General features: G+C 40.2%; 1 protein-coding gene and 1 pseudogene across 1 annotated transcript; both read left to right on the top strand.

Moving 5' to 3' along the window:
* The first annotated feature begins 11599 nt into the window (after positions 1 to 11599).
* Positions 11600 to 16913, top strand: LOC143266827 (alpha-defensin 23-like; annotated as a pseudogene).
* A 5319-nt stretch (positions 16914 to 22232) lies between these two features.
* On the top strand, positions 22233 to 24516 carry LOC102907726 (neutrophil antibiotic peptide NP-2-like). The gene is made up of 3 exons (XM_006997781.2): positions 22233 to 22304; positions 23551 to 23732; positions 24271 to 24516. The coding sequence occupies exons 2-3, from the start codon at positions 23564 to 23566 to the stop codon at positions 24384 to 24386; spliced, it is 285 nt and encodes a 94-aa protein (XP_006997843.1). The 5' UTR covers positions 22233 to 22304; positions 23551 to 23563; the 3' UTR covers positions 24387 to 24516.
* The last annotated feature ends 376 nt before the right edge of the window (positions 24517 to 24892 follow it).

Here is a 24892-nt window from a genome sequence, read left to right on the forward strand (position 1 = left end):
CCCCAACTTGGAAAAGGGCTACTCAACATGGAGGCTGGGATCTGATTGAATGGTTTACTTCATGGTTACAAATTTTACCTGGGTAAAGCAGATGTTTAGTTTCTCTCTCTTACTGCTTTATACATCCTAATGCTCATTTGTGGAAATCAAGGACAAATACTATAAAAACATTTAAAATTAAATCTCCCAGATTTGACTCATTCTTCTAGAGCCAGTGGAAACAAAAAAAGGCTACTAAACTGTAATTGATGTATCTCATAAAATAATCAACTCTGTTAAAATATTAGCCTTACATGCTCAGTATCAACCTGTATCAACACTGTGACACCAAAATGAGCCATCTTAGAAATAAGACCAAAATGCTTTCACCCTAAAATTAAGGCCTAAGATTTCTCCTTTTGGGAATAGGCCATTAGTTACTGAAACCAGTCAGTTCAGATTCCAGAAACCAGGAAGTGTAAAAGTACAGAATCACAAGATAGTCACAAGGCAATGCCTGTCAGACAATGGAATGTCCTCTCCCTGGTTTCCAGGGTAACTGACCACAGAAATGCCCCCATCTGAGGGCAGCCAATGAGAAATGGTGGCGGGCAACCACTCCCTTAGAAGTAATTTCTAGAAGTCCCTAGAAGCGAGCCAATCTGAATTGTATCCATACTAGCACCCCTAAATGATGTAACCTTGTGACTTTTCCCTTTAAAAACTGAGCTTGCAGACAGGTGGGCACTTCCTCCAGCCTCCACTGTGTTGGATGTATTGGACAAAGTCCCTGCCTAGGCTTGTATTGCTTTTGGATATCCAGAATTAAACCTTGCTTTTGCATTCCGGCATGCTCATCTTTGGTGGTCTCTCTGGAGGTCGCGATCTGGGCACAACAAACACAAATCAATGATTTGATTCATATGATCTAGAGTGTGAAGGCAATGCAGACCCCATCTTAGGGAAGGGCCACCATCTTAGACCACCTGCTGTACTCAGTTCCAGGAAGGACCTCAGGAATGGGAACAGATACAGGGCAGTATCCTCCTGTAGACATTCTGTCTGCAGTTTATGGCCCTTGAAGATATCTAGATAATCCTGCCAAGCAGCCCAGATAATCCTGCTCAACAAGTTGTGGTTCCTCACCAAAAAGTCCAACCCAATAGTTTCAAATGTGGTTTCGTGCTGAACGTCTAGACCAATAGTTTCCAAAAATCACCTTGCCCCATAGCCCTTCTACTCAATCCCAAGTTGCCAAAGCATGTGATTCCTAGCTTGTGGTTTTTCCTTATAAAAACCCTCTACCCCTGGGCCCACTGTCACTGCTGCATTTATCCCCATCTGCCTGGCAGTGGCCCAAGTTCAAACCTGACAATAAAGGGACAGTTACTACAAGAGTCAATGGGGAATGTGATGGCTAAAGAAACTTCTTCTGGTGGCCAGCCTTGAGAGCAACCTGAGGCTGTTAAGACAACACCAGAAATACCAGGAATTCAAGAGACCCCAGACGTTCTCTCAAACCTGAGGAAACTCACTTCACAAGAGTTCATTGTAGCCTTTGCATTTAAAAGCAGTCCTCCCCTTTTAGCGGGATCTCAGTTCCAAATCCAACCATGGGAACTGAGAACAGCTGCAGCTTGAAATACAAATTCAGCTAATTACAATTTAAACTGAGTCAGTGTTTTCTGCGCCCATAACAATTGGAGCTAGGACTTTTTTCTAAAAAGACTTTGAAATAAGATTCTGAGGCTTGAAACCGAGTCTTTACAAAGACACAAAGTAAATATCAAATGAAATACTAAGAATTTTCTAGAGGGGACTTGGAGTCTTAATGCAGACACTGCATTAATAATTTCCTTGTAATAAAGAAGCAAATTAGGACTTTATGGTTTTTCTACTTTCCTTACACAATGTAGACACAAGTTTCATTCTGTGACACATACAGGTCTTTATTCTTCTGGTAGGTACCTTTTTATGAAGAAATGTTCCTTAGCTGGGCAGGGGTGGCACCTGCCTTTAATCCCAGTATTTGAGAGGCAGAGGCAGGTGGATCTCAGAGTTTGAGGCCACCCCAGCGTACAGAGCAAGTTCTAGGACAGCCAGGGCTAAACAAAACAAAACCCCATTTCAAAAAAAGAAAACAAAGTGGCAGACCTAGAGATACAGAGAACATTAGACACTAAAAATAGGTCTACTATCCAGTAGTGGAGAATCTGAGAAGCCCCAGGCTGAGTTGGGTGGGTGTGTTATCCTGGCTGCATCAGAGCAAGCAGCTTGAACAACTCTGCTGGTGGGAATTGATATCCAGAGGAGCTGTTGTTCTTTCCAGGATGTAAGAATTTTTCTTACTGCCTCTCCTTATTGGTGTTTCTGGACCCCAACCCCAGCCTATATGCTTATACAGACTCTCACATACCTCCAATTTCTAAAATCTCTTCTAATAGGTAGACTGAAATAGGCTCTGCAATTAAACTTTATACTTAAATGTAATATTAATTACTCATAGTTTGATTTCTTCTAACTTATACTAAGAAATTTTCCAACATATCAAAAGTTTATGGTAGAAATAAGTCTCCTACACTTATTTGGTTCTCATGCTTGAACATATAGGTGAGATAAAATAAGCTAAAGAAGGACAAAGATATATAGATATGTAGCTATAGACATAGATGATATAGATATATAGACATAGATGAAAAGATATATGTAGATGATATTGATATGTAGATATAATCTTTCCAGAATTTTTTATGCAGTCTGTATCTAGATCCTCCTCTCTAGATATCTGTCTCTATCCTCTTGTGGCCATTCACCTGCTCTTTGATCATGTCATGGTTCTTTATCTAAGATGTTCCTGGCATAGAGATGACTCAGGTTTTTCTCAGAGAGGTCCATTCTGGGTCCCTGAGGACCCCCAGGAGAATAGCAGTGAAGAGGATGAGCGTTACCTGCAGGACTAGAGAGCACGAGCTATGTGTGTGTGCAGAGTGAAGGCTAACTGTATGTATAGGTTTGTTATGACCCTGTTGAGGAAAAGGTTTCTTTAAGCAGTTTCTTATTTGAGTCTCAATAGCAAGTTGGAGAGTTTACATCTCTCACTCAAAGTCATTGAAGATTAAGCAACACAGCTGTTGCGTAGCCCCATATACATAACTACTACCCTATATTCTCTATTAATTGTTAAACGTGTTACAAAACGAGCTATTCTCAATGTTGGGAACATTTGTGTTCTGTGCCCAGAACCCAACTGCTGACTGATCATCTCATGTATGTGCTTTCCATATCCCTACCATTGAGACAATGAGAATCCGTATTCTTTTATCTTTAAATAGTTGAAGTAAAACTAATTATCAGGCATGTAAAGTCATAATTTACATATATGGCCATTATTTAGTGAATGGACATGGTCTGTCCAGGAAATGGTGGCTGGAGCTCTGTTGACTATCCACACTGGTCCATGGAACAGGAACAGTTGGCCTATCAAAGGCTCTGATGCAGAGCTGTAAGAGGAAACAAGCTCTGGAAACTGTAACCCACCTTGTGGTTCAGTACTATATATGCAGTGGAAGTACAAAAGTCCATGTCTAATAGGCTATTACCTCTGAGCCTGCAGTTGACTGATGAACTTACTGAGACCAATTTCTTTATGCCCTCATAGACACTCATTCCCTGCTACTTACAGGAGGTGCTGAGCAAGATATTCACTTGAAGGAGAAACAAAAAGCCTTAAATGACAAATAAGTTGTTCATTAAAAATATAAAATATTTATTAGACATCAGGGAGGGAATAACATCAAATTTTCAAAAATAACACTGAACAATGATGTATGTGTATCTTCCTAGGCTTTCTAATTCTAAGGGAATGAACAGAAAATAGTTTCAGTAACCATGGAAATATATGTTTGCTTTGTTGAATAAAGAGTTGAATGTGTTAGTTAGTTAGTATTCTGACCTGCCCCTTATATAAAGTCTCCTTTAAGAAAAAATTCCTCCCCTTCCCTCTCTCTCCCACCTCTCACCAGAGATAGTGAACACCTCTCTCTCTCTTTCTCTTCCTCTCTCTCAATAATAATAATAATAATAATAACTTTCCTCATGGATGCTTCATCTGCCATGTGAGTAACTAACTTTCCACCAGCCCATGCTGGCATCCACCATGTCCACATGGCATGCCTCACCCACCGTGGGGCACCTTGGTCCAAAACCTGCCAAAGCCTCTCATGCCTTTTCTCAACATTAACACTGGTGCTGCATGACTGGGATAGGCCCTCCTGACAGCCCCTCACATGCCAGGATCTTGGACCCAGTCTACCCACAACAGGCTCTGGTTCACTCAATCGCTCACCACTCTATCCACCATTGGCAATCACGTAAGTTTCAATTAGGTTGTTACACCCTTTCTGGAGGTGCCCACAGCTTCTTTATGCCCTTCTGGCTTTTGCAACACAATTCCTGACCTTTTCCTGTCTCCAGAGCCCATTTTGACCCCACCCATTTTTGAGTGTATTTTACAGTTTCACACTTCCTACCAGATTGGTGTAAAGGCCAATCCCCAGGGAATCCTCCAGATAAGCCAGCCCCTGCATCTCTGAAGATGCCAGCCACCCACTGAGGATGCCAACCAGAAGAATACTGACAGGTTAACTTCACTCACATGCCCATTCACAAAAACTCTGTTGTCTCCTAATTTATCGACACAATGGAGGCATTTCTACCTCCAGAGAAACAGCAGATGTGAGGGCTCCTAACTTCTGACTTCATGTGCCATTCCCCCAAGCCCCTGGAACATCACTGCTGCAACCTGCCTTCTCAGCTCCCTCCAGGAGCAGACACTTGAGATCCACACTTGAGATCTCCATGGTGACAGCTAACTGAATGCTTCTTCACTCACACCTCCTGCCATGACTCCCAGTCCCCCTCCCCCCCACTTTGCCCCTTGTCAGTAGAAAGCAGCCTTGAGAATTTGACGCCCTCATTCCCCTGAACTTGCTATCCATAACTCACCTTTTTAAAATAATCAAAACGGAGGAATGTTAGTATTCTGACCCACTCCTTGGGGACCCGCCCAGCATCCTGACATCATCTTATGTGAAGTCCCCTTTAAGAAAAAACTCCTCCCAATTCACTCTCTCTCCCACCTCTCCCCAGAGATAGCATGCATCTCTCTCTCTCTTCCCTCCCTCCCTCCCTCCTACCCACCTCCCTCCCTCCCTCCCCCCACCTCTCTCTCTCTCTCTCTCTCTCTCTCTCTCTCTCTCTCTCTCTCTCTCTCTCTCTCTCTCTCAATAAAAAAACTTTCCATGTGGTTGCCTCATCAGCCACATGAGTAGCTTTTCCCAGCACCACACTGCTGTCCACCCTGCCCACATGGCATGCCTCACCCACCACGGGGCACATTGATCCAAACCCACCAAAGCCTCTCATGTCATTTCACAACAGTAACAGAATGAGAGACAAGAAAATAGGAAATTGACTCAGAGATATTAAAGAAAGAAATGTGGGGGTTGTAGGATGAGTCAGCAAGAGCCCAGTTCTGGTGACTGCTGCTGCTTGGGCCTCTTCCTAGGGAGTATCTGCAAATTCCCTCCTTTCAGTCTCACAGCCTCTCCTTAGGATATCTCTGCAAATTCCTTCCTTTGGGTTTCACAGTCTCTTCTTAAGGTATATCTGCAAATTCCCTCTTCTGGGCTTTGATGTGAAGCCCATGGAACCTGACTTTCTATGTACACTCTAGAAATAGTAAAAACAATACTTACCACATGGCACCACCAATAATCCAAATGTCCTATGAAAGTTGAGTAAAGAAAATTATTCCCTAAAAAATTGATGTAATTTAACTCAAAGGTATTTTTGTCTCCTATTTGTTTGGGCTTAAAAAAACAATAAACAACAACAACAACAAAACCTTACTGGTCTTTTGCATGTATCTTATGGATTCCAAAGCTGTGATTTTTTTTCACGAGTTTTGTTTGTGTATGTGTGTGTCTCTGCATGTGTATGAGTGTCTCATGCACTTTGTTTTTTGGCTAATTTTACTCCTGTTTATTTGTTTATTGTTTTGTCTGCTTGTTTTCTAAAGAGAGGGAGAGAGAAGGCATCAAGTTAGAGTGGTGGGGAGGCTCTAGGAAGAGATTCGAGAGGGAAAACCATGATCTAGTCACATGTATTTAGTCAAATGCTCCATTAAGGGAGTAGTTGGCACATTCATTTTATTCTTTTAAGAAAAATATTTACTTATTTTTATTTTGTAAGTATAAGAAATTTGCCTGCATGCATATGTGTGTGCCTATTCCTATGCAGACCAGAATAGACAGTCAAATCCCATAGAACTGTAGTTACAGAAATCTATGAGCTGCCATGTGGGTGCTGAAACTGAACCTGTGTCCTCTGCAAGAACACTAATACTCTTAACTACTGAGCCATCCTTACAGACCCATATTTTCTCTAATTAACCTTAGCTGTTGTTCATAAATTCTGGCTAGTTTACCTTTGTAACATATTACAAACCCTAAATACTGTTATTTTTCTTTTTCCTTTTTGTTTGTTGTACCAAACAACATGTTTTTTTTATTTTATTTAATATTGTTTCTGAGTTTTCTTTCTTTCAATGTAAATTTGTAAGTCTCTGACTCAAGTGTTTTAGTGATTTAGTGGTATTATCAAAATTCCTATCATATCTTGTGATAGAGAGAGAGTTGTTTTTCGTACTCACTGCCACAACTGAGGAAGTTTCATCTTCCCAGGAAGGGTTTTCAGGATCATGATCTGGCATATGATATCACATGTGGATGCCCAACAAGCAGTTAGAAAGTAGAGCTGTGGATGCAGCTGGTGGGTCAGAGAGATTGAAGTGATGTTGGAGAAATGAAGGAACTCTTTTAGTTCAATGATGTTTCTCCAACACTCCATAGTAGTAGAGCGTGTCTAAGTACCATCACTTATTCAAATATTGCCTCTAAAGAGTGGAAGTTACCTCCACGGGCCTCTGAAACCTCAGATATTACAGGTGATCCACTTATCCACTTGGGGAGGCTATTGCTCTTCCTTCCTCACAGGCACTCAGACTCTACTGACCTGCAATCAGTAGCTGGGTAAGATGAGTCACAGCCTTGAGGACGTTTTCTTCTTAAGATCTCCTGGACTCAAAGATGGGTGGAGGTGTGATCACTCCTGCACTTGTTTTGTGTCACAAACCAGTGTGCAAAAAGTCAATAGAACTGGAAGTTACCTATATAATCAACTGTATTTCTTTAGCAGTGATCATATGTGTGATTTTTTGATTTGTGAAAACTGGCAACAAACCTTTTCTTCTGGTATTTCTAGAGTGTGGGTTATTTATTGGTGAGTTCACATCAAATCCCAGATGAGAGAATTTACAGAGGTAGAGACCAAGGAGAAGCTGTGGAGAGACCATCTGCCAACAGCTGTCTTCCAACCGTGAGCCACTGTCAGGTTCTAAGTAAGGAAAATAAATAATCCCATTAAATGACAGAAGTTAGCACTCTAAAATACAGAAGTTACGGTGGAACATTGGCTAGTGGTGAAGTACAAGGGATTTGGCCACAGCCCTGTTACCTAATCTTTAGTGTCTCTAAGCAAGGCAATTAACCTCTTCAAAGTTCCTCTACAAAGCCACAAAATATTGGTCAATAAAAGCAGCTACTTTATTGAGCTGTTGTGAAAACCTGTTACTGGAATAGATAAAAAGATCTTAACAATAAATAAATTAAGCTAATATAAATGTATTGCATATATTATATACATTGAGAATGCTACCTAGCATCATAAATTTCAAATTATCATGATTTCTATGAAGTCTCACAAAGCTGTCTTGACTCTATAATAAATGAAAGTTTAGTATTCTCACCTTATGTAAGAAGTTGTTAAGTTCATTAGCATCTAAATGTTTTATCCAATACTCAATAATTTATATTTGTTAAACTAGCAAGGATCATATTTTCTAGTTTCAGATACCTCAAGAACTTTATGACATTAGTAATTTCATTGTTAAAGAGAAATCAAATAAAATAAGCAGTTTTCAAAGTTAAAGTCAAAGTTGTTAAGTGTAAATAAGAAGAGTGAGACATCAAGTCTCCCTTGAAGATGGATGAGACTTGCATGAGAAGTGAAGTATATTAGAAATGTTAACGGTGGTGGGAAGAAGAAAAATAGGGAAAGTCCAACAGAATAGTGTGCAGATATTTCTGGCCAGAAGACCATGATGTTAGGATGATTAATGGAAAGTAAGCTGAGCTTCACATTAGGCTGAGGAGTTTCCTGAGACCATGGAGACAAACCTCCCTGTTCTAAAGATGAGTGTTTAGGAACCAGTGAATTCTAGTAGAATTTTAATTGTGAAGTCTATACAAGACTTCTGACTCCAGCCCCAGTTTGCACACTTTTCCCTGTTTCCATGCTCTACAGGGGAGTCTAGGTTTCAATAAGAAGCCATAACTTGAGTCTGCCCCAGAGTTAGCTAGTATGAGCCAGTAAGCATGTGTTGTCCATTTGAAATTCCTGTGATGAGTGGGATATTTTGAAAGATCTTGGGTTTTTGTTGTTATTGTTGTTGTTTTTGTTTTCATGATACCAAATGTTGCTTACAGGAATTTCTTCAGAGGATCATTGTAGTGATAAGTGATGGCATCTGGCCCAGTTGGTGGACATGTTGATAATGCCATGTTGATGAAGATGTGATTCCAATATGGACATGTCTTCTGAGCATCACAAACTATAGTAATTCTCAATTAGGATATAAGCTGACAGTCCTTCAATGTTTTACCAAGGCCAAATGAAGGTAACTGTTTGAGACTCTTTGAGATTAGGCTAAACTGGGGACCCGTGTGTGGGACAAAAGCATGCTTTCTATAACTGAACCTCGAACCTCAGAGGTGTACCAGGCTTTTTCTTTGGATCACCTACCAGCTCCCAAATCATGACAGGAAGACTTATTATTAGTTAAAAATGTTCTGTCTAGCTTAGGCTCCTTTCTGGATAGCTCTTTTAACTTAAATTAACCTGTTTCTCATTATCTACCTTTTGCCTCGGGGCTTTTTAACCTTTCTTTACATTTCTTTCTATATGTCCTGCTCAGTCTCTGCTGCCTGGTGGCTGCCTGGATGGCCCCAGCTTCTCCTATTTCTCCCTCATTCTCTCCTCTTCTCTCTTCTCGTTCTTCTTCCCCTCATTCCTCTTGAGCTTAGACTTCTCCTCCTGTTTATTCTCTCTGCGCACTAGCCTCACCTATCCATCTTCTCTGCCTAGCTATTGACCGTTCAGTTCTTTATTAGAACAATCAGGTGCCTTAGGCAGGAAAGGTAAAACAAATGCAGCACATCTTTACATAATTAAACACACATCCTTACATTGTTAAACAAATGTAGTATAAGCAAATATAATACACCTTTACGGAGTTAAAGTAATATTCCACAACATAAGCAAATGTAACACATCTTTGCCCAGTTAAAGTAATATTCTACAACATGGGGGAGTCTCTCTCATTAAATTTGTTTTTACATTTATTTACCTATTGTATGTGTAGGGAGAACTCATGTGCCGCAGTACATGTGTGGAGGTCAGAGCATAGCTAATGGATCTGTTTGCTCCTTCCCCTGTGTGGATCCTGAGGTTGTTCAGGTGTGATGATAACATCTCTCCCACTAAGCCATCTTGTTGGCCCTCATTTATTTAATTTCTATTATAACTGACTTACTTTGTGCATCATTTGTTTCCTTGGTATTTTATCTCTTGACTCACCTTTCTCTTTGTTTTTCCCTCTATTTTTCACTACATGAATTCATTGATATTCCTTCTTCAGGTGTCTTGTATTCATTTTCTCTGAATGAGATTGTTTCAGAAGAATATGTGAGCCTATTGTAGGAGAGATGCGTTTGTGATTGAGTCCAGTGTAAATTAAGAGAAGAGAGAAGAGGTATGTAACTTGGCCAGAATCATTGAGCTTCTTTTTATCACTTTGTATCTAGAATCTGTGCTCCTTTTTGCAATTGCTACAAACTGGAGTCAGGGTTTTGTTTAAAACAGTTTCATTTAAGAGTCAGACACTTATGTTCAAAAGACTCTTGACTAAACTTGACAGCATCATGGGTAAATACCATATAATTTCCAGTTCTCAAAGTGAACAGTACTTTGTTTTTCCCCATTCTGGGTACACAGAATATGCAGCATGTATTACCCCTTATATGTATCCAAAAGATTCCATTTCAGTCAAGTAAACTGTAGACTACTCCCATAATGGCAGGACAAGTCTTGGTTAGGCCTGGAGATGCAGAGAGAGTATAAAACACTGGCTGAAAATAACCAATGAGTGAAACACAATCTTGGAAAGATGCTTGAGGTATCCAGAATGTTTGTCATATTGGCTTCATGATGGTCAGTAGCATGATCAACTATCACAGGTGTAATATGGATGGGAGCAGTGGAGCATATATGATATTTTATGTATGACTGGAGTAGTGTAGTAATACACCCAGCATTTATGCTTCTAGGTTTGTAACCATACAAGTGTTGCTTTTAGGCTATATGGTAAATTTATACATGTGTATTTTAATTACACATGTACCCATATAATAATATACATTGATATTTTCCTACTTTTTAGAAAAGCACAGAAATAACTAAATTCTACAATTGGGAAAGAATCTCAATTTATAAAAATGAATTCAGAGACAGCAAATACCACGAATAATTTAAGGTAGGAGAAAAAATTGATGTTTTTTTTTTTTTCATGCACAACATGAGTGAAAATAATCTTACTGGGGAAAAGGTAACCGTTCAGTAAGAAAAGTGTCCTGGTGAATAATAGTGGTTTCTTGGAGCACCAGGAACAGAACATTTACTAGCTTGGCTGAGGATGAGAAACAACTTGCAACCCTCTTTACTGGGTAGGTTTTATTTTTTGTGCCTTAATTCTCATCGCCAAGGACCTCAGACATGAGCCACAGCACATCAACTGATGGCTCTCAAAGTGTGAAGAGGCACCTGGAATGCACTCATGAGATGTGTGCAGGCCACACTGGCTTCTTCAGAACAACTCTGACCCTTGTCTCCTCTTGAACTCGAATCACCAGGGCCATCTTTCTTTCTCCATAATGGCCCCAAAGCAAGGGGATTCCTTCATGAGGGCGATAATAACCCAGCATCCTTCAAAGAACTGACTGTCCAACCCGTGAGTATTCAGGTCTGTTCCAGGGTCCACACTTTCTGAAAACAGCAGGTTCCAATTTCAGAACACAAAAACCCCTTGTTTCATGAGCTTATGAACTTGGAAGTTGCCTGCCTCTTTTCTTTCCTGACCACAGAAAGGTAAATACTCAAGCAGATAGGAAACAGAAGAAGATAGCAAAGGACCTTCATTATTATCAGCTGGAAGGGAGGGCTGTCACTGAACACACAGACCAACATCATGATGGCAGCTGTGAGAACAGAGGAACATCAAAGGGATCTTGAGGGCAACAGTCTCTCCCAGTTCCCATCAGTGTGTGTCCTCTAACAACAGGGCTGGTCTCTGCTCCTTCTCAAGACAGCCCTATAAATGCAGGCTGGCTGCTCTTTCCTAACACACTGGGCTCCTGCTCACCCTTCCTCAAGGTGACTCTCAGCCATGAAGACACTTGTCCTCCTCTCTGCCCTTGTCCTGTTGGCCTTCCTGGCCCAAGCTGATCCTCTCCCAGAAGCAAATGAGGGAGCTAAAAATGAGGATCAGCCAGGGGTAGAGGACCAGAATGTGTCCATCTCCTTTGGAGACCCAAAAGGCTCTTTTCTTCAAGATGTAGGTGAGTGGTGGTGCCCAGTATGACAGTGGGTTGGGATATCCTGAGACACAGTTGAATATGTGCCCTGGAATTCTGTCTGGAGCTGTATGATTCAGGTAGATATCTTTATTGATCATTTATAATCTTCACTGTGTTATTTGTAGAAGTAACAGTGAGAGTCAAAAAGGTGTGTTTGATTTTCCTTAAGATTTTTTATCTAAAAATTTATCTGTGTAATAGTTTTAAAATATAAAACATATTAATTCGCTCTTTGTTTATCCAACTGATAATTTTGGTATAGAAAGAAAACTCTGCTTTGCTTAAAAGAATAGATTTAGGAACCAAATGCCAGTGTGTGAACATGTTGGGTCAGGAGACAGAAAATGATGAAGGAATGTGAAATGGGTGTTAAGTCGTGCATGTAATTTACACTTGTTCAATGTATTATTTCCCAGTATTTGGAGTTGTTCATGGTGCTGGGTATGATGTAACCATGTATCAATAGAAACAAACTTGCTCTGGACCATGTATCCTGATCTTCATAGTATTGTACACTATTGCATACTGCTGGCTACCTTACTTAATGCCTGATGTTCTCTGATTCCTTAGCCGCAAGAAAGGTGACATGTCACTGTAGAAAACATGGCTGCAGACGTTCTGAACAATACTCTGGGTTCTGCAACAAAGGACCAGTACACTCCATATTCTGCTGCCGCTGAGACCAGAGACAAGATCACCATGTGCTTTGAGAAATCATCATCTGTCACTACCCTTGTACTTTGCCTCAATTGTTTTTCCTTCTACAATAAATTTCCTTGCAGAAAAAGAATCTTTTTTTATGATTCTTTGATGCTATGTGGCTTAGTCAGGACTCTTCTGAGCTATCTAGTAGAATCTGCAATTTATCCCTTATAAAAGAAGTCTGGGTTACATTTTAGTAGTTATAGCAAAAGTGAACAGGAGGTTAGATTCAAAGTCATGTCTCAGTGATTTTGCTCTGGATGCTTCTCTAGTCTGTCAACTCTCCTGTTCTTTAGATGGGACTCATCCTCAGAAACATGTCCCACATTTCCAGGATCCATTCTTCTATTGGAGGACATTGAGGTTGTTTCCATTTTCTAGCTATAGTGAATACAGCAGCAATAAACATGACTGAACAAGTATCTGTGGAGTAGGATGCTGAGTCCTTTGGGCATTTGCTAAGGAGTGGTACAGCTGTGCCTCATGGAAATTTCCTTATAGTCTTTTGAGAAGTCTCCACCCTGATTTCCATAGTTCCTGCACCAGTTTGCAATCTTGCAATCCCGACCACAGTGAATGAAGGCTCCACTTTCCCTACACCCTCACCACATATGTTGTTAGTTGTTTTCTTGATCTTAGCTGTTCTGATTGGGTTTAGCTGAAACCTCTGAGTACTTTTAATATACATTTCTCTAACTGTTAAGAATGTTGAACACTTTTAAATATGCTTCTTAGCTATTTTTATTAGGTCTTTGAAAGTTTCCAACAATCTGTTAACCTGTTGGGAGAATACTTATCTCTCCCCAAACACTTCCCAGATCTACCACTTTCCCTACTTACCCAAGTTCATGTCCCCCCACACCTTTTTTTTTTAATCCATCTAGACCAGTTTGTGCTGCCCATATGTTTTTAGATGTGAGGTTTTTCACATGGCAAATTTACCATGGGGTACAATAAAAAAGAACCATTCCCATTTCCCTGTCTTAGTAGCGAACAACTGGCAATACAACCACTGCTAGAGGTGGGATTTTTGTACCCAATTCCTAAGTCCATGCTGGAATCTGGTCTGATTTGGGCTTACGCACTACATGCATACCACCCTGAACATTCGTAATTTCATTTTAGGCATTTTAATTTCTTTTTTCTGAACTCTCTGTTCAAATCCATAGCTCATTTGCTCATTTCAACTGGATGATTTTCTTAACTGTTTTATCTTTTTAGTTTTTTTATTTATGCTGGATAATAATTCTTATCAGATGTATAGCTTGCAAAGAGTCTTTACCACACCGTGAGCTTCCTTTTTACTGTAGTGATTATTGTTATTATTATTTGCTACAGGGAAGGTTTTTAGTTTTATAAAGTCCTATTGTCGGTTGTTGGCCTAAATCCTAAATGGTTATTCCCGGACATAGAAATATAAACAATATTACATGGAGTCTGTAATATATTCATGCCCATGGATACATGTGTAATAATTATAACTAAAGAAGTGGTAGTAAGTTTGGGACAGAAGGAGGGAGGAGCTGGAAGGGTGGAAGAAAAATCAAAGTGGAGTAGATGCAGTGTTGCTCATGAATGTGATTTTCAGGAAAATGTTTAAAATGAACCTGAAATTTAAAACATCATATCCCACATGAGTTATGTTAGAGACCTCATCAAATTCCACAGGTCTCATATATACTGTGCCCAATGGACTGTCCAGAAGCCTTGCCATTAGCCCTGTCCACTGTCTTTTCCTCCAGCCTTTCTTTAGTACAATAGTGGCCACCTGTGATTGCTGACAACCTGGAAGACCTCCTGCTTAGAATCTACAATACACAGAATTCTGGCCACATGAACAAACTCCCTCATAAGGGTAGTGATGAGGATACCCTTTTAATATTCAAATACATTTGACTTACCATATCTTCATCTTCCTATTGTTTACACTTTCTTCTCTCTTCCTTCCTGTATTGTGGGGTCAGGAGCCCTGTACCAGCTATTTTCTCCATGGAAGAGCCAGTTTCTTGATGTGCATGAAGGACCAGATTGAGGTGGAATTTCTGTGTCCTCAAGACCACAGTTTCAGATACTTCACTGACACCTTGCCTTGCACATTTAGGGATTTGATGTGATTCATTGGATCCCTCCAGTTGTTGGGGTTGAAAACAAACAATGTGTGTTAAATATTTATACATTTGGTTTTAGAGACAGGGTTTCTCTGTGTAGCATTGGCTGTCCTGGGACTCACTTTGCAGACCAGTCTGGCCTGGAACTCACAGAGATGAGCCTACCTCTGCCTCTCGAGTACTGGGATTAATGGTATGTGCAACCATACTGGGCTAGATAATTACAAAAAAAAAAATGCTTTCTAAGTTGATAGGTAAAAAATTGGTATTTCATTGAAGTGCTACTTGCTGTTTTTTGTATGAGTTAGTGGTCCATTTGCATGGAAGGCATAATTTGCAGTTCCTGGTATACTCTTTTTATAGCTCATTTTGCATTTGATTAATATGTAGTATTACAAACTCTTCATAAATTTAACAAACTAGCACTGTTTCCTGGGTTTTACATAATTTTTGAAAGCTTATAATTTACTCTGGCATTAATTCCACAGTATACAAGTCCTCTATCATTCTCACTGACTTTTGTAAACCTAGAATCTCTGTATTAGTGATTTCCTGCCATAAACGCATGCCTTCCAAATTGCATCCTGAGTCAAGTTCTTTCTCTCCAGCAGCGTTTCATGAACGTTGTCATTCTGACATAAACATCACGTGCATTTGCCCAGCAAGTGCAGAGGAAACAGGACTGGAGATGGCACTGATGAGTCAGGGATGGCAAAGTGACTTTGGTGACACCTTCCTGGGCTGTTCCTGCTTCTTCTCTGGTCTTCTGTGCCACAACCTTCTTTCCATCCTCAGCCAACACATAAGTCCTTTCATCAAAGATCCAAATTTGATCCTGGACTATTACCTCTCATCTTTACCTGACCAGTTTGTGTGCTCAAGATGCCTGATTGTTCCCTCTGCTTCAAAGACATTCAGACTGGTGCTCACCGCAGTGTGGAACCCCAAGATGGGCCACAGCTTTCAGTACTTGTTTCTCCTTGCAGTCGCCGTGTAGACACAACACCAACATTTCTGTCTTTGTTTCTGAATTTTTATTGAAATTGTTCTTTTTGTACAATATATTCTGATGACAGTTTTCCTCTCAAATCTCCTCACAGATCCTCTTCACAACTCCAATGTGATGCCCCCGCCCCTGGTCTTGAAAATGAGCAGGCAAATAAAACAAATAAACAAACAAGAATAATTATCATTATCAGCTGGAAGGGAAGGCTGTCACCGAACACACAGACCAACATCTTGATGAGCAGCTGTGAGAACAGAAGGACATCAAAGGGATCGTGAGGGCAACAGTCTCTCCCAGTTCCCATCAGGGCATGACCTCTCTAACTCCAGGGCCTGTCTCAGCATCTTCTCATGACAGCCCTATAAATGCAGGCTGGCTCCTCACTCCCCACACATTGGGCTCCTGCTCAACTCTTCCTCCAGGTGACTCTCAGCCATGAACTCAATTGTCCTCCTCACTGCCCTTATCTAGCTTGCCTTCCTGGCCCAGACATCCTCTCCCAGAAGCAACTGAGGAGACTGAAAATGAGGAGCAGTCAGGGGTAGAGGACCAGGATGTTTCCATCTCCTTTGGAGGTCCATAAGGCTCTGCTCTTCAAGATGCAGATGAGGGGTGGTGCCCAGTATGATAGTGGGTTGGAGACTTCTGAGAGAGGGGTGAAGAGGTGCATTGTAATCCTGTCAAGAACAATCTGGCTCCCTTGATAACTCTATATTACTTCCTTCTATTTCATATTCATAGCATTAACAACAGTGAGAATGAAGTAAAACTTTTTTTTCTCATTTTCTTTTTCATTGGTCTTTTGCTCTAAAAATACAATTTGGAATTTTACCAGAATGGAGAGCAATATATTGAGTAGATCCTTATACAACAAAAGAAGTAGTCTTAGGTATGAGGAAAATAATTTTATTGCCTAAGAGAACCTCAAATCAGTGTAAGAGTTCATTCAATTATATAAATGGTAAGAAAAGGAGCATAAAAATTAAAGATACATCAGAATGGATCTGAAGTCTGGCATATTATCAACACTCCTTATGTACTTTATTTCAATTTGTGTTGAGTTAACCATCTTGCTGGCTGTAATGTTGCCAACAAAACATACCCATGCTTGTATCACACATCTTCATAAGACTGTATACTATCCCATCCTGCTGACCTCCAAACTCAATTCCTGTTTCTCTCTGTGTATCTCCAGCCTCAAAAATGCTCTTGACATGCTACTGTTGAAGCCGATCCTGCAAAATGCTAGAACGTATCAGTGGGATTTGCACCAAGGGTAGAAAAACCTACGTGATCTGCTGCCGCTGAGCATGGAGACCGGAAACGACAAGATGACCATCTGAGGCCCGAGAGAGGCCTCTGATTACCACTGCCCTTGTGCTTCCCTTTGTCCCAATAAACTGCTGGCATTATGCTCCCCGTGTGTTTGCATTCTTTTAGTGTTTGCTATAAGGCTCAGTCACGACTCTGGATATCAAATACCAGAAACTTCAAGGACACCTTTGCAAATGAATAAATAATTTAATTTTTATTTAAAAAATGCTGACTCCAAATACTAACAATTTTAAGGATGATCCCAGGGTTCAGACACAAAGTGTAAAGGAAGTTCAGAGTGCTGATAATCTTGCTACATTTCTTTCTTGACTTTTGACTCTGCCTTCATGTAGATTCAACTCATTCTCAAAGACATGCCTACATGTTAAGAAAAACTACAACTTTGGTCTTCAGGTTTATAGAGTCCTAATATCTTAATTTTGAGAGAGCCACAGTCTCCTTAAAAAGTGTTGAAGTTTCAATGAGTAGGTCTGGATTGTGCCTCAGCCTTCTAAGCCCTGGGTTGTTTTCAGCTCCATAGAGACAACTTTTTCCAATATTAGAAAAAGTTAATACAGAGACACAATGGGTAGGAAGAAAATCAAGTCATTACTATCTATGATGTGTATATTATCTGCAGCACGTATGCTTATATACCACAAAATGTATTTTCTATACAGAAAACTGTTCTTCACATACAGAAAGTGCATGTGCCTAACGACTCCAGTATGCTCTGCAATATACACTCAAGTGAGTTACCTTATAGCTTTGGTGTGCTTAATACAGCTTGGAAGTAATTCCAAGAAAAATAAAGAAATCAGCAGACAGTTCTCCCTGCAGCTTGGAGTCCTCAGTGGTGCTACAGGTTGTTAAGACTCAGACTCCAGAACATTGCACACTCCTTACAGGAGTTATGTGTGTTATCTGATGAAAGACAGCAGTGGTGACCTCTTAGACTGCAGACTCTAGTAGCCCAGATAATGTGGGTTCACATCATACATCTTTGTGGGCATTCAATAAGGAAGGAAGGATACTGGGAGAATAGAATACCACATCACTCTGAGGAAAAAAGAATGCTAGAAGCATCCCATTAGGTAATTGTTATAACAATCTGTGTTGGGCTGTGACAGATACCAACTCCACCAAATGAACTAGTAGATATAGTGTAACTCTAGCCAGTACAACTTTTTCTGCCTCAAATATCACAGAAAACTGATTATTGGATTGCAAATGTAATATTTAGTTACCAAAGTCCTATAATACATTTCTGACTAAATAAGTTACTCATGTTCCAGGATAAATAAATTTAATGATTTAATCAAATGTGGGGTCATCCTTCTGAAATGTAATTATCTAAAGATGTAGGACCTCTGTGTTCAGTTACACTTAGTGTAACTCCAGTAACTGTCAATGAGCAAACTCTTGACACAATCACATTGACCAATCTCCCCACTAACGTTCTCCAGGGCTTCTTCTCCACCAGCTCACAAGGCTACAAGCCTCTCTTGCCTTTGTTTCCAGAAAGTTCATTCCAACCCCTCTCCCTATTGCAAATTCTTGACCCTGGATGCAATAATCTCATGTATTCTTCCTTCCCACTTTTGAGGTTTGGGGTGAAATTTTCTTGTAAAATGCAAGAGTTTATTGCTTTTAAACTTGCCTATTGTAACAGTGAAAATAAGGTATATAATAGTAAGGGTTGATGCATGTATATGCAGATTATGAAATGATTAAATTGGGGAATTAGCCTGTCTGTCACCTCAGACATTTATAATTTCTTTATGGTGAAACACTAAAATTCTACTGTCTTAGCTATTTTGAAATACATAATCCGTTATTATTTACAATCATGTTATTGTGTCATAGTTGAGCAGAAGTCATTGCTCCTCCCTAAATGTAACTCTGTACCCATTGACCAACATCTACTCCAAATCTCTTGGCTTGCCAATCTTCAATAGCAAGTATTTTGTCCCACATTCCATTGTGTTTATTTTTATCTTGTATAAGTGAGAAAGGGTTGTCCTTATATTTGTGCAACTGCATTTAACACATTAAGTGTCCTCCAGGATCATCTCATTTATTGAAAATTCCATCTTTTTGTGGTTGAAGAGTGTTCAGTGTGCACACACGCACACACACACACACACACACACACACAATGTTTATGTATACCACATTTTCTTTACCCACTCTCCCACTGTAGGACATGGAGGTCAATGCCATCTCTTGGCAATAATGTACAATAATGTACAATGTACAGAGCTATAATACACAAAGATATCTGTCCAATTTGTGTTTATTTCCATTTGAAAGTTTGGTTTCCTGATCTCTTTCTACAACCAGAAACAGGATATAAAGGATTGAGAAAATATATTTTTCTGTGCTTTGAGAACTTTTCTTTGCCACTCAAAGCTCCACAGATCATTTCAGAAATGTACTGGTTAGAGAAGAAGATTCTCCAGTCTAATGTGGCCCGGATATTCACCTTCCCAACAACTTGGAACTCTGAAACCCGAGGTGACAGTGACTCTCTCCTCACTCTCTTCAACCCTCTAGCCAATGACCACATGTCCACACATTTGCCATTGCCTAGATATACCTTCACTTGAGTGTCAACCTAAAACACCTGGTGTATAACCTATCCCACTGCATTCAGGTCTTCTGATGTGAGTGACCCCATGTTCTTTGATAATTAGCCTCAGTAATGTGTTTTAGAATGACCTGAGATTTCTGAAGCCCAGTCTCTACCTACAACAGTTGTAACCAGCTCTTTCATATTGAATGTTTTGCATTAGGTTTGGTCGGGTTTCCCATGTGTATTAACTGGAGTCTTAGATTCAACGATAATGATCCACCTCAGGCTGAGGCAGCATATTCACTCAAATTCTTGAGAACTGTAAGGAGGAATCCTGCCTAGAGAAACTGGTTGGTTCAAGGAATAAAAATGCTGTCCTGTCCTGTCTTTCTCTTTCTTTTTCTGATGACTCTGATATGATGGCAGAGTGAATGAAGGGCAGATCAATGGAACCTTACTAGCTTAACTTCCTAGTTAAAAACAAAAACAAAACAAACAAAAAAAACCCGACAATTTCCTGGTCTCCCTCATGTTCTAGCAATTGCCAAGACCATATACTTCCCACTAACTCTCTCCCCAAGGACAGAGACCTGAACCACACTTTGGCAGAAATTTAGATGAAAAATGAAAAGAATTTGTTCACTAAAACATTCCAATGAGTACAGAAATTGATGCCATTTATTTATTATGTGTTCTGGGTTATTCTTGAGAAATTAAGAGAAAAGATAAAGTCCCCCTTTATAAATACATTGACAAAGCAAAAGTTTATGTTTAAAATAATCTACACAAGTCACAGGTTTGCTCACTGTGTACCTAAGCACGCTCTGCTCTCCTACTGCTGTGTAAGAAACCATTAGAATAAGAAATGGATTCCATACAACACCCGCACGTGTTCTAACTTGAATTTACCACTTGGACATTGGTCAACACCATGGGCAGAGAAAGGAGTGGTTCTCTAGGATTTGAATAGTTTACTGCAGATGAACTCTCCAGCATGGTAGGCAAGTGGTACTGGTGTCAGGAGGAAGCTTAGCAGGGCTGTGAGCTGAGACAAGATGTGCAGACCACAACTATCCATACTGGCTCAGGAGGGAAGAATCATTAGACAGTTGTCCCTGTGTGAACCGGGTGGGTTTTAATGATGAATATTGTAAACATTATAAATCAAATCATTTTTCCATGAGCAACCTGGCAATAAGTAAGTACTTCTGATCTACCACTATAAGAGGCCTCAGTTCTTCCCTGCTGGTCTCCTCCACAAGACATGGAGTTCCTCAAAGTATGGCAAATGGGTTCCAGCATGAACATCTGTCTTAGTACATTTTGACTGGTATATAACAACACCATGTATCAGATCATTGATAATCGTATTATACACAGCAGATGGGATCAATTTCCTGAAGTTATGGAGGCTAGGAAGTCTAAAATGAAAGTGTCAAAAGATTTACTCTGTGGTGATGGCCCATTTCCTGGTTGACAAATGATACTTTCAGGAAATAACCCCAACTTGTAAAAGGGACATGGAGGTTCCCTCAGCCTCTTTTATAAAAGAGCTACTTCATACTTGGGAGTTCTTCTCTTTTAACCCAATCCCCTGACAGAAGACCACACTCAGAAATTTCATAAACTTTAGGAGGAAGATGTCCACACAGTAATTTTAGTAAGACTTAAGCATTCAGACCATAACATAATCCAATAAGAAGAAAGTGAAAATATTAATATTTCAAGTCTTGGAAGCAAAAATACAGCGTGCTGACATGTGTGAGATTTTGCTATTGGTCAAGAAATTACCATATATGCTCAAGAAGAGTTTAGACAAGTCTGCATTCTGATAGCAAGTGTCTCAGGATTTGAAGTCATCTTAAAGCACTGTTTTCCATCCTTGGGACTGTATGGTGCATACAGGAAAAGCTGGTGCATCTCCAACATGCAATGTCCATTTTGGTCATGCTTGGTCTAATACAGCCCTTAGAGATGACCAGTATTGGTTTAGGTATAATGCCTCTGAACACACATCACTTGGCAAGACCATCTACTACCAATCTCTCTGCTATATGTCCAGTCTCTGGCACATCCAGAAGTCATTATGTGTCAAATAACCATCTCATGACTATTTTGCCCATGTTGTTCTAGGTAATTGTTTATCCTTAGCTAGTGACGAAGAAAGGTTGCATCTGCCCCTCCAGAGAATGGCATAATGCATACATATCAATCATGTGAGAGAGTCCACTAGAAACTGTACAGCCACACAGCAGAACCAACGTACAATCTCATCTTAGTGCAGCATCCCTAATACACTGAATGTCTTAACTAGCTCTCATGGCTGCCACCTAGGTCCTGGGGAGATTCACTGAGAACTCACTTTAAAGTCCTTTTTTACACATTCATTAAATATTTATTCTAGTCATCTTCACTGGGTATAAAGCAGATTTGTAAGCCATATGTTTCCTTTGTGCTCTTTCATACTTTCTGACATCAGTGATTAGGCCTCAGCCACAGGCCTATACAGCACACGCTCCACTGTGTAAGCAGAGATGGGGTAAACAAATATTGTCTAGGCCTGGACAACATAGATACAAGTTCCTTCTTGGAAGCCCTGACTTGCCCCAGCTTTTCCAAATTGCCTAAGTGTCCTTGCACCACAGGTGTTGGAAGGACCCAATAGAAATTAGCCACAAAAAATTAGGACATCACAAGTGACCATTAAAAAGGGCAAGTCTGTCCTGCAAGGCTACAACTGCTGTTGCATCCCAAGATCTGGACAGAGGAGTGCTGTCTCCTGCTCTGCTCTCCGCACAGCCCAAGGATCTGTAAGTAATGAAAGTCCCTTTATTTTCAAAGGATGGATATGGCATTGAGGCCTAGCTGCAATTGACTTCCTAAAGGCAAGGGCACTCTGGAGGAGCCCACATTTGCAGACACAACTTCTAGGGCTCTTCTGTATGGGCCTCTAGTGGCTTCCAAGGACAATAGTCATTGGGTAAGGGGAAATTCACAATGCTTCTTCCCAAAAACAGATGTATTACTTATCCTTTAGGTAGGGAGAATAATATCATCTTAAAAGTGTGTTTCTGTTTTAAGAAATATCTCTTTGGGTCAACTACCATTTAGTGTTTGACTTGGTTTTGGCTTCTGAGTTGCACACATTGCCTATATATGGATAATAGTTTCTTATCGGGTGTATGTTTTGCCAACCTTTCCCACCATGTTTTAGTTGGCATTCCATGCTGATGCTTATTTCCTCTCCTATGTAGAGTCCAGTGCAATCCCACTTGCCCATCTTTTCTTTGTTCTCAGCACACTTAGTGTCATACAAAAAAAAATCACTGTCCAGATCCAGGTCTGAATTTTCTTCTAGTAGTTTAATGCTTTCATATCATATGCCAAGGTCTTTGAATCATTCATTTTATTTGAGATCAAGTTCCAATTGTGTATGAATTCATTGGGTTGTGTGGTTTAATTCTGATAACTTAAATGTCACTCCTACTTGCATAGAGGTGTAAAGAATAAACATTTCTCCTTCTTAGATTCATGCTTTACTCAGAATCACAGGAGTTCATTTCATCCATAGTGTGATAAGGTCAAAGTGGTCATCCATCACATGTTCTGTAACACATTTAACCCTAACAAGCCTTGACTAACAGGCATCATCAGGATTCAGGTCTGACCCCAGAGTAGACAACAGAAGGCATCAGAATCCATCTTCAGAGATTTAGAGGCATGGTTTTCTTGAACTCAATGCATAAGAGTGCTGCTTATTCTATTTTAACTTTAAAAAGTATGCACTCATTCAAATGGTAAGTACAAAATCCAAGCGGTAACAGGAAACAATAGCAGAGTCCTCCCCATCCTCCCTAGTTTAAACCAAAGGCAGTCACCAAACACCCTGATGAAGACATTTTGTGATGGAAGCTGTGAGCACAAGAGTATCAAGAGGACTTCAAGGACAGATCCTTAGCCTTATCAATTCTGTCCAACTTCAGGGCCTATCTCGGACCCTTTTATTCACATACTACACACACACACTTGGTTCCTGATTTTTTTTTCATCCCCTAGGAAACCCAAAGCCATGAGGACATTCACTCTGCTCATCGCCTTTCTGGTGGCCCTCCAGACCCAGGCAGAACCTCTCCAAAGAAGAGCTGAGGAAGTTCTAGACCAGGAGCAGCTGGGAGAGGATGACCAGGATATGTCCATATCCTTTGGAGGGGATGAAAGTAGTGCTCTTCAAGATGCAGGTGAGAGATGTCAGCATGTTAGAGATAGGAACAAAGAAAAAGGATAAAGAAAAGCTCTGAAATCAGCTCACCTAGGTGATTTAATTACTTCATTATTCTCATTCAACAGCAGGAACCAAATAAACCAATTTCTTTCTGCAAAGATTTTTGTTTCAAGATATGCTTGTGACTATCACTGGGTTTAATACATAAAGAGATTAATGACTAGTTTTTTTTTTTTAGATCTAAATGGCTAGACTTGGTCATGAGGAGAATATCTTATTGTGCCTATTACATTTTAGTAATTGGAGGCAGATGTTTAGAGATTTATGTAATGGTAGGATGTACAAAAATGTGTGATGATAGCAGCACAAGAGAAGAAAACAAAACTACCAATGTTTAACGTGTATATTTATTCATATTGACTGTGATTGCTCAGGCTGCTGTCAGTAATGGTGAATGTGGGGGACCCACTTCACCTAGCACATATCGTGCCCATGATCACATTCACCCTGCTGACCCAGGCATTGAGTGCTTCTTGTGGTCCTTGTCTCCCCAGATGTGAGGTCAGGCTTGACCTGCTATTGCAGATTAAGAGGCTGTGGAATTGGAGAACGCCTCATTGGGTACTGCAGGTACCGGAATGTCATCTACCGACTCTGCTGCCGCGCATGATCACTAAGAACAAGACAAAGAGATTTGCCATATGAGTTGAGAGCCTGGAGGATACTACTTGTCCCCTGCTGTGTGTCCTTGAATTTCTTCCTCCTTTATATCTAAATAAAGTCCTTGCAGCAAGTTCTCTACGTGTGTGCTTGTGCTTGTCTGGTTTCTCCAAGCAAGACTCTGAGAAAGGAGTACCAGAATGCTATAAAGAAATTCCTGGCTCTGATGTGTAGGAATATCAAGGCTGTCACACAGGCTTCTGGAAAATAAGAAAGCTCAACGCTATTGTAATCATTCTCATTTCTCATCTCATAACTTGCCTCATTTAGATTAGAACAACTCTCAAAGCAATGTGGGAGGTTGAAAACAACACAACTATCTTCATGTTTCCACTGTCTCAATGACCTAACTTCTCAAAGAAGACAACATCCTCATTCTCAATATTAGGATTTAACTGAACATGCCAACATCATATATCTGCCCATAAAGCCCTAGATTTGTATCAGCTCCACAGA

Source organism: Peromyscus maniculatus, chromosome 17 (genome assembly GCF_049852395.1).
Source record: "Peromyscus maniculatus bairdii isolate BWxNUB_F1_BW_parent chromosome 17, HU_Pman_BW_mat_3.1, whole genome shotgun sequence".
In the NCBI taxonomy this organism is placed as follows: domain Eukaryota; kingdom Metazoa; phylum Chordata; class Mammalia; order Rodentia; family Cricetidae; genus Peromyscus; species Peromyscus maniculatus.

What these genes read in the sequence shown, in the direction of transcription:
- LOC102907726 (XM_006997781.2), top strand. Translation starts at nt 23,564, where the DNA reads ATGAGGACATTCACTCTGCTCATCGCCTTTCTGGTGGCCCTCCAGACC. An exon ending in TAGTGCTCTTCAAGATGCAG is followed by an intron (nt 23,733 to 24,270) that starts GTGAGAGATGTC and finishes TTGTCTCCCCAG; the next exon opens with ATGTGAGGTCAGGCTTGACC.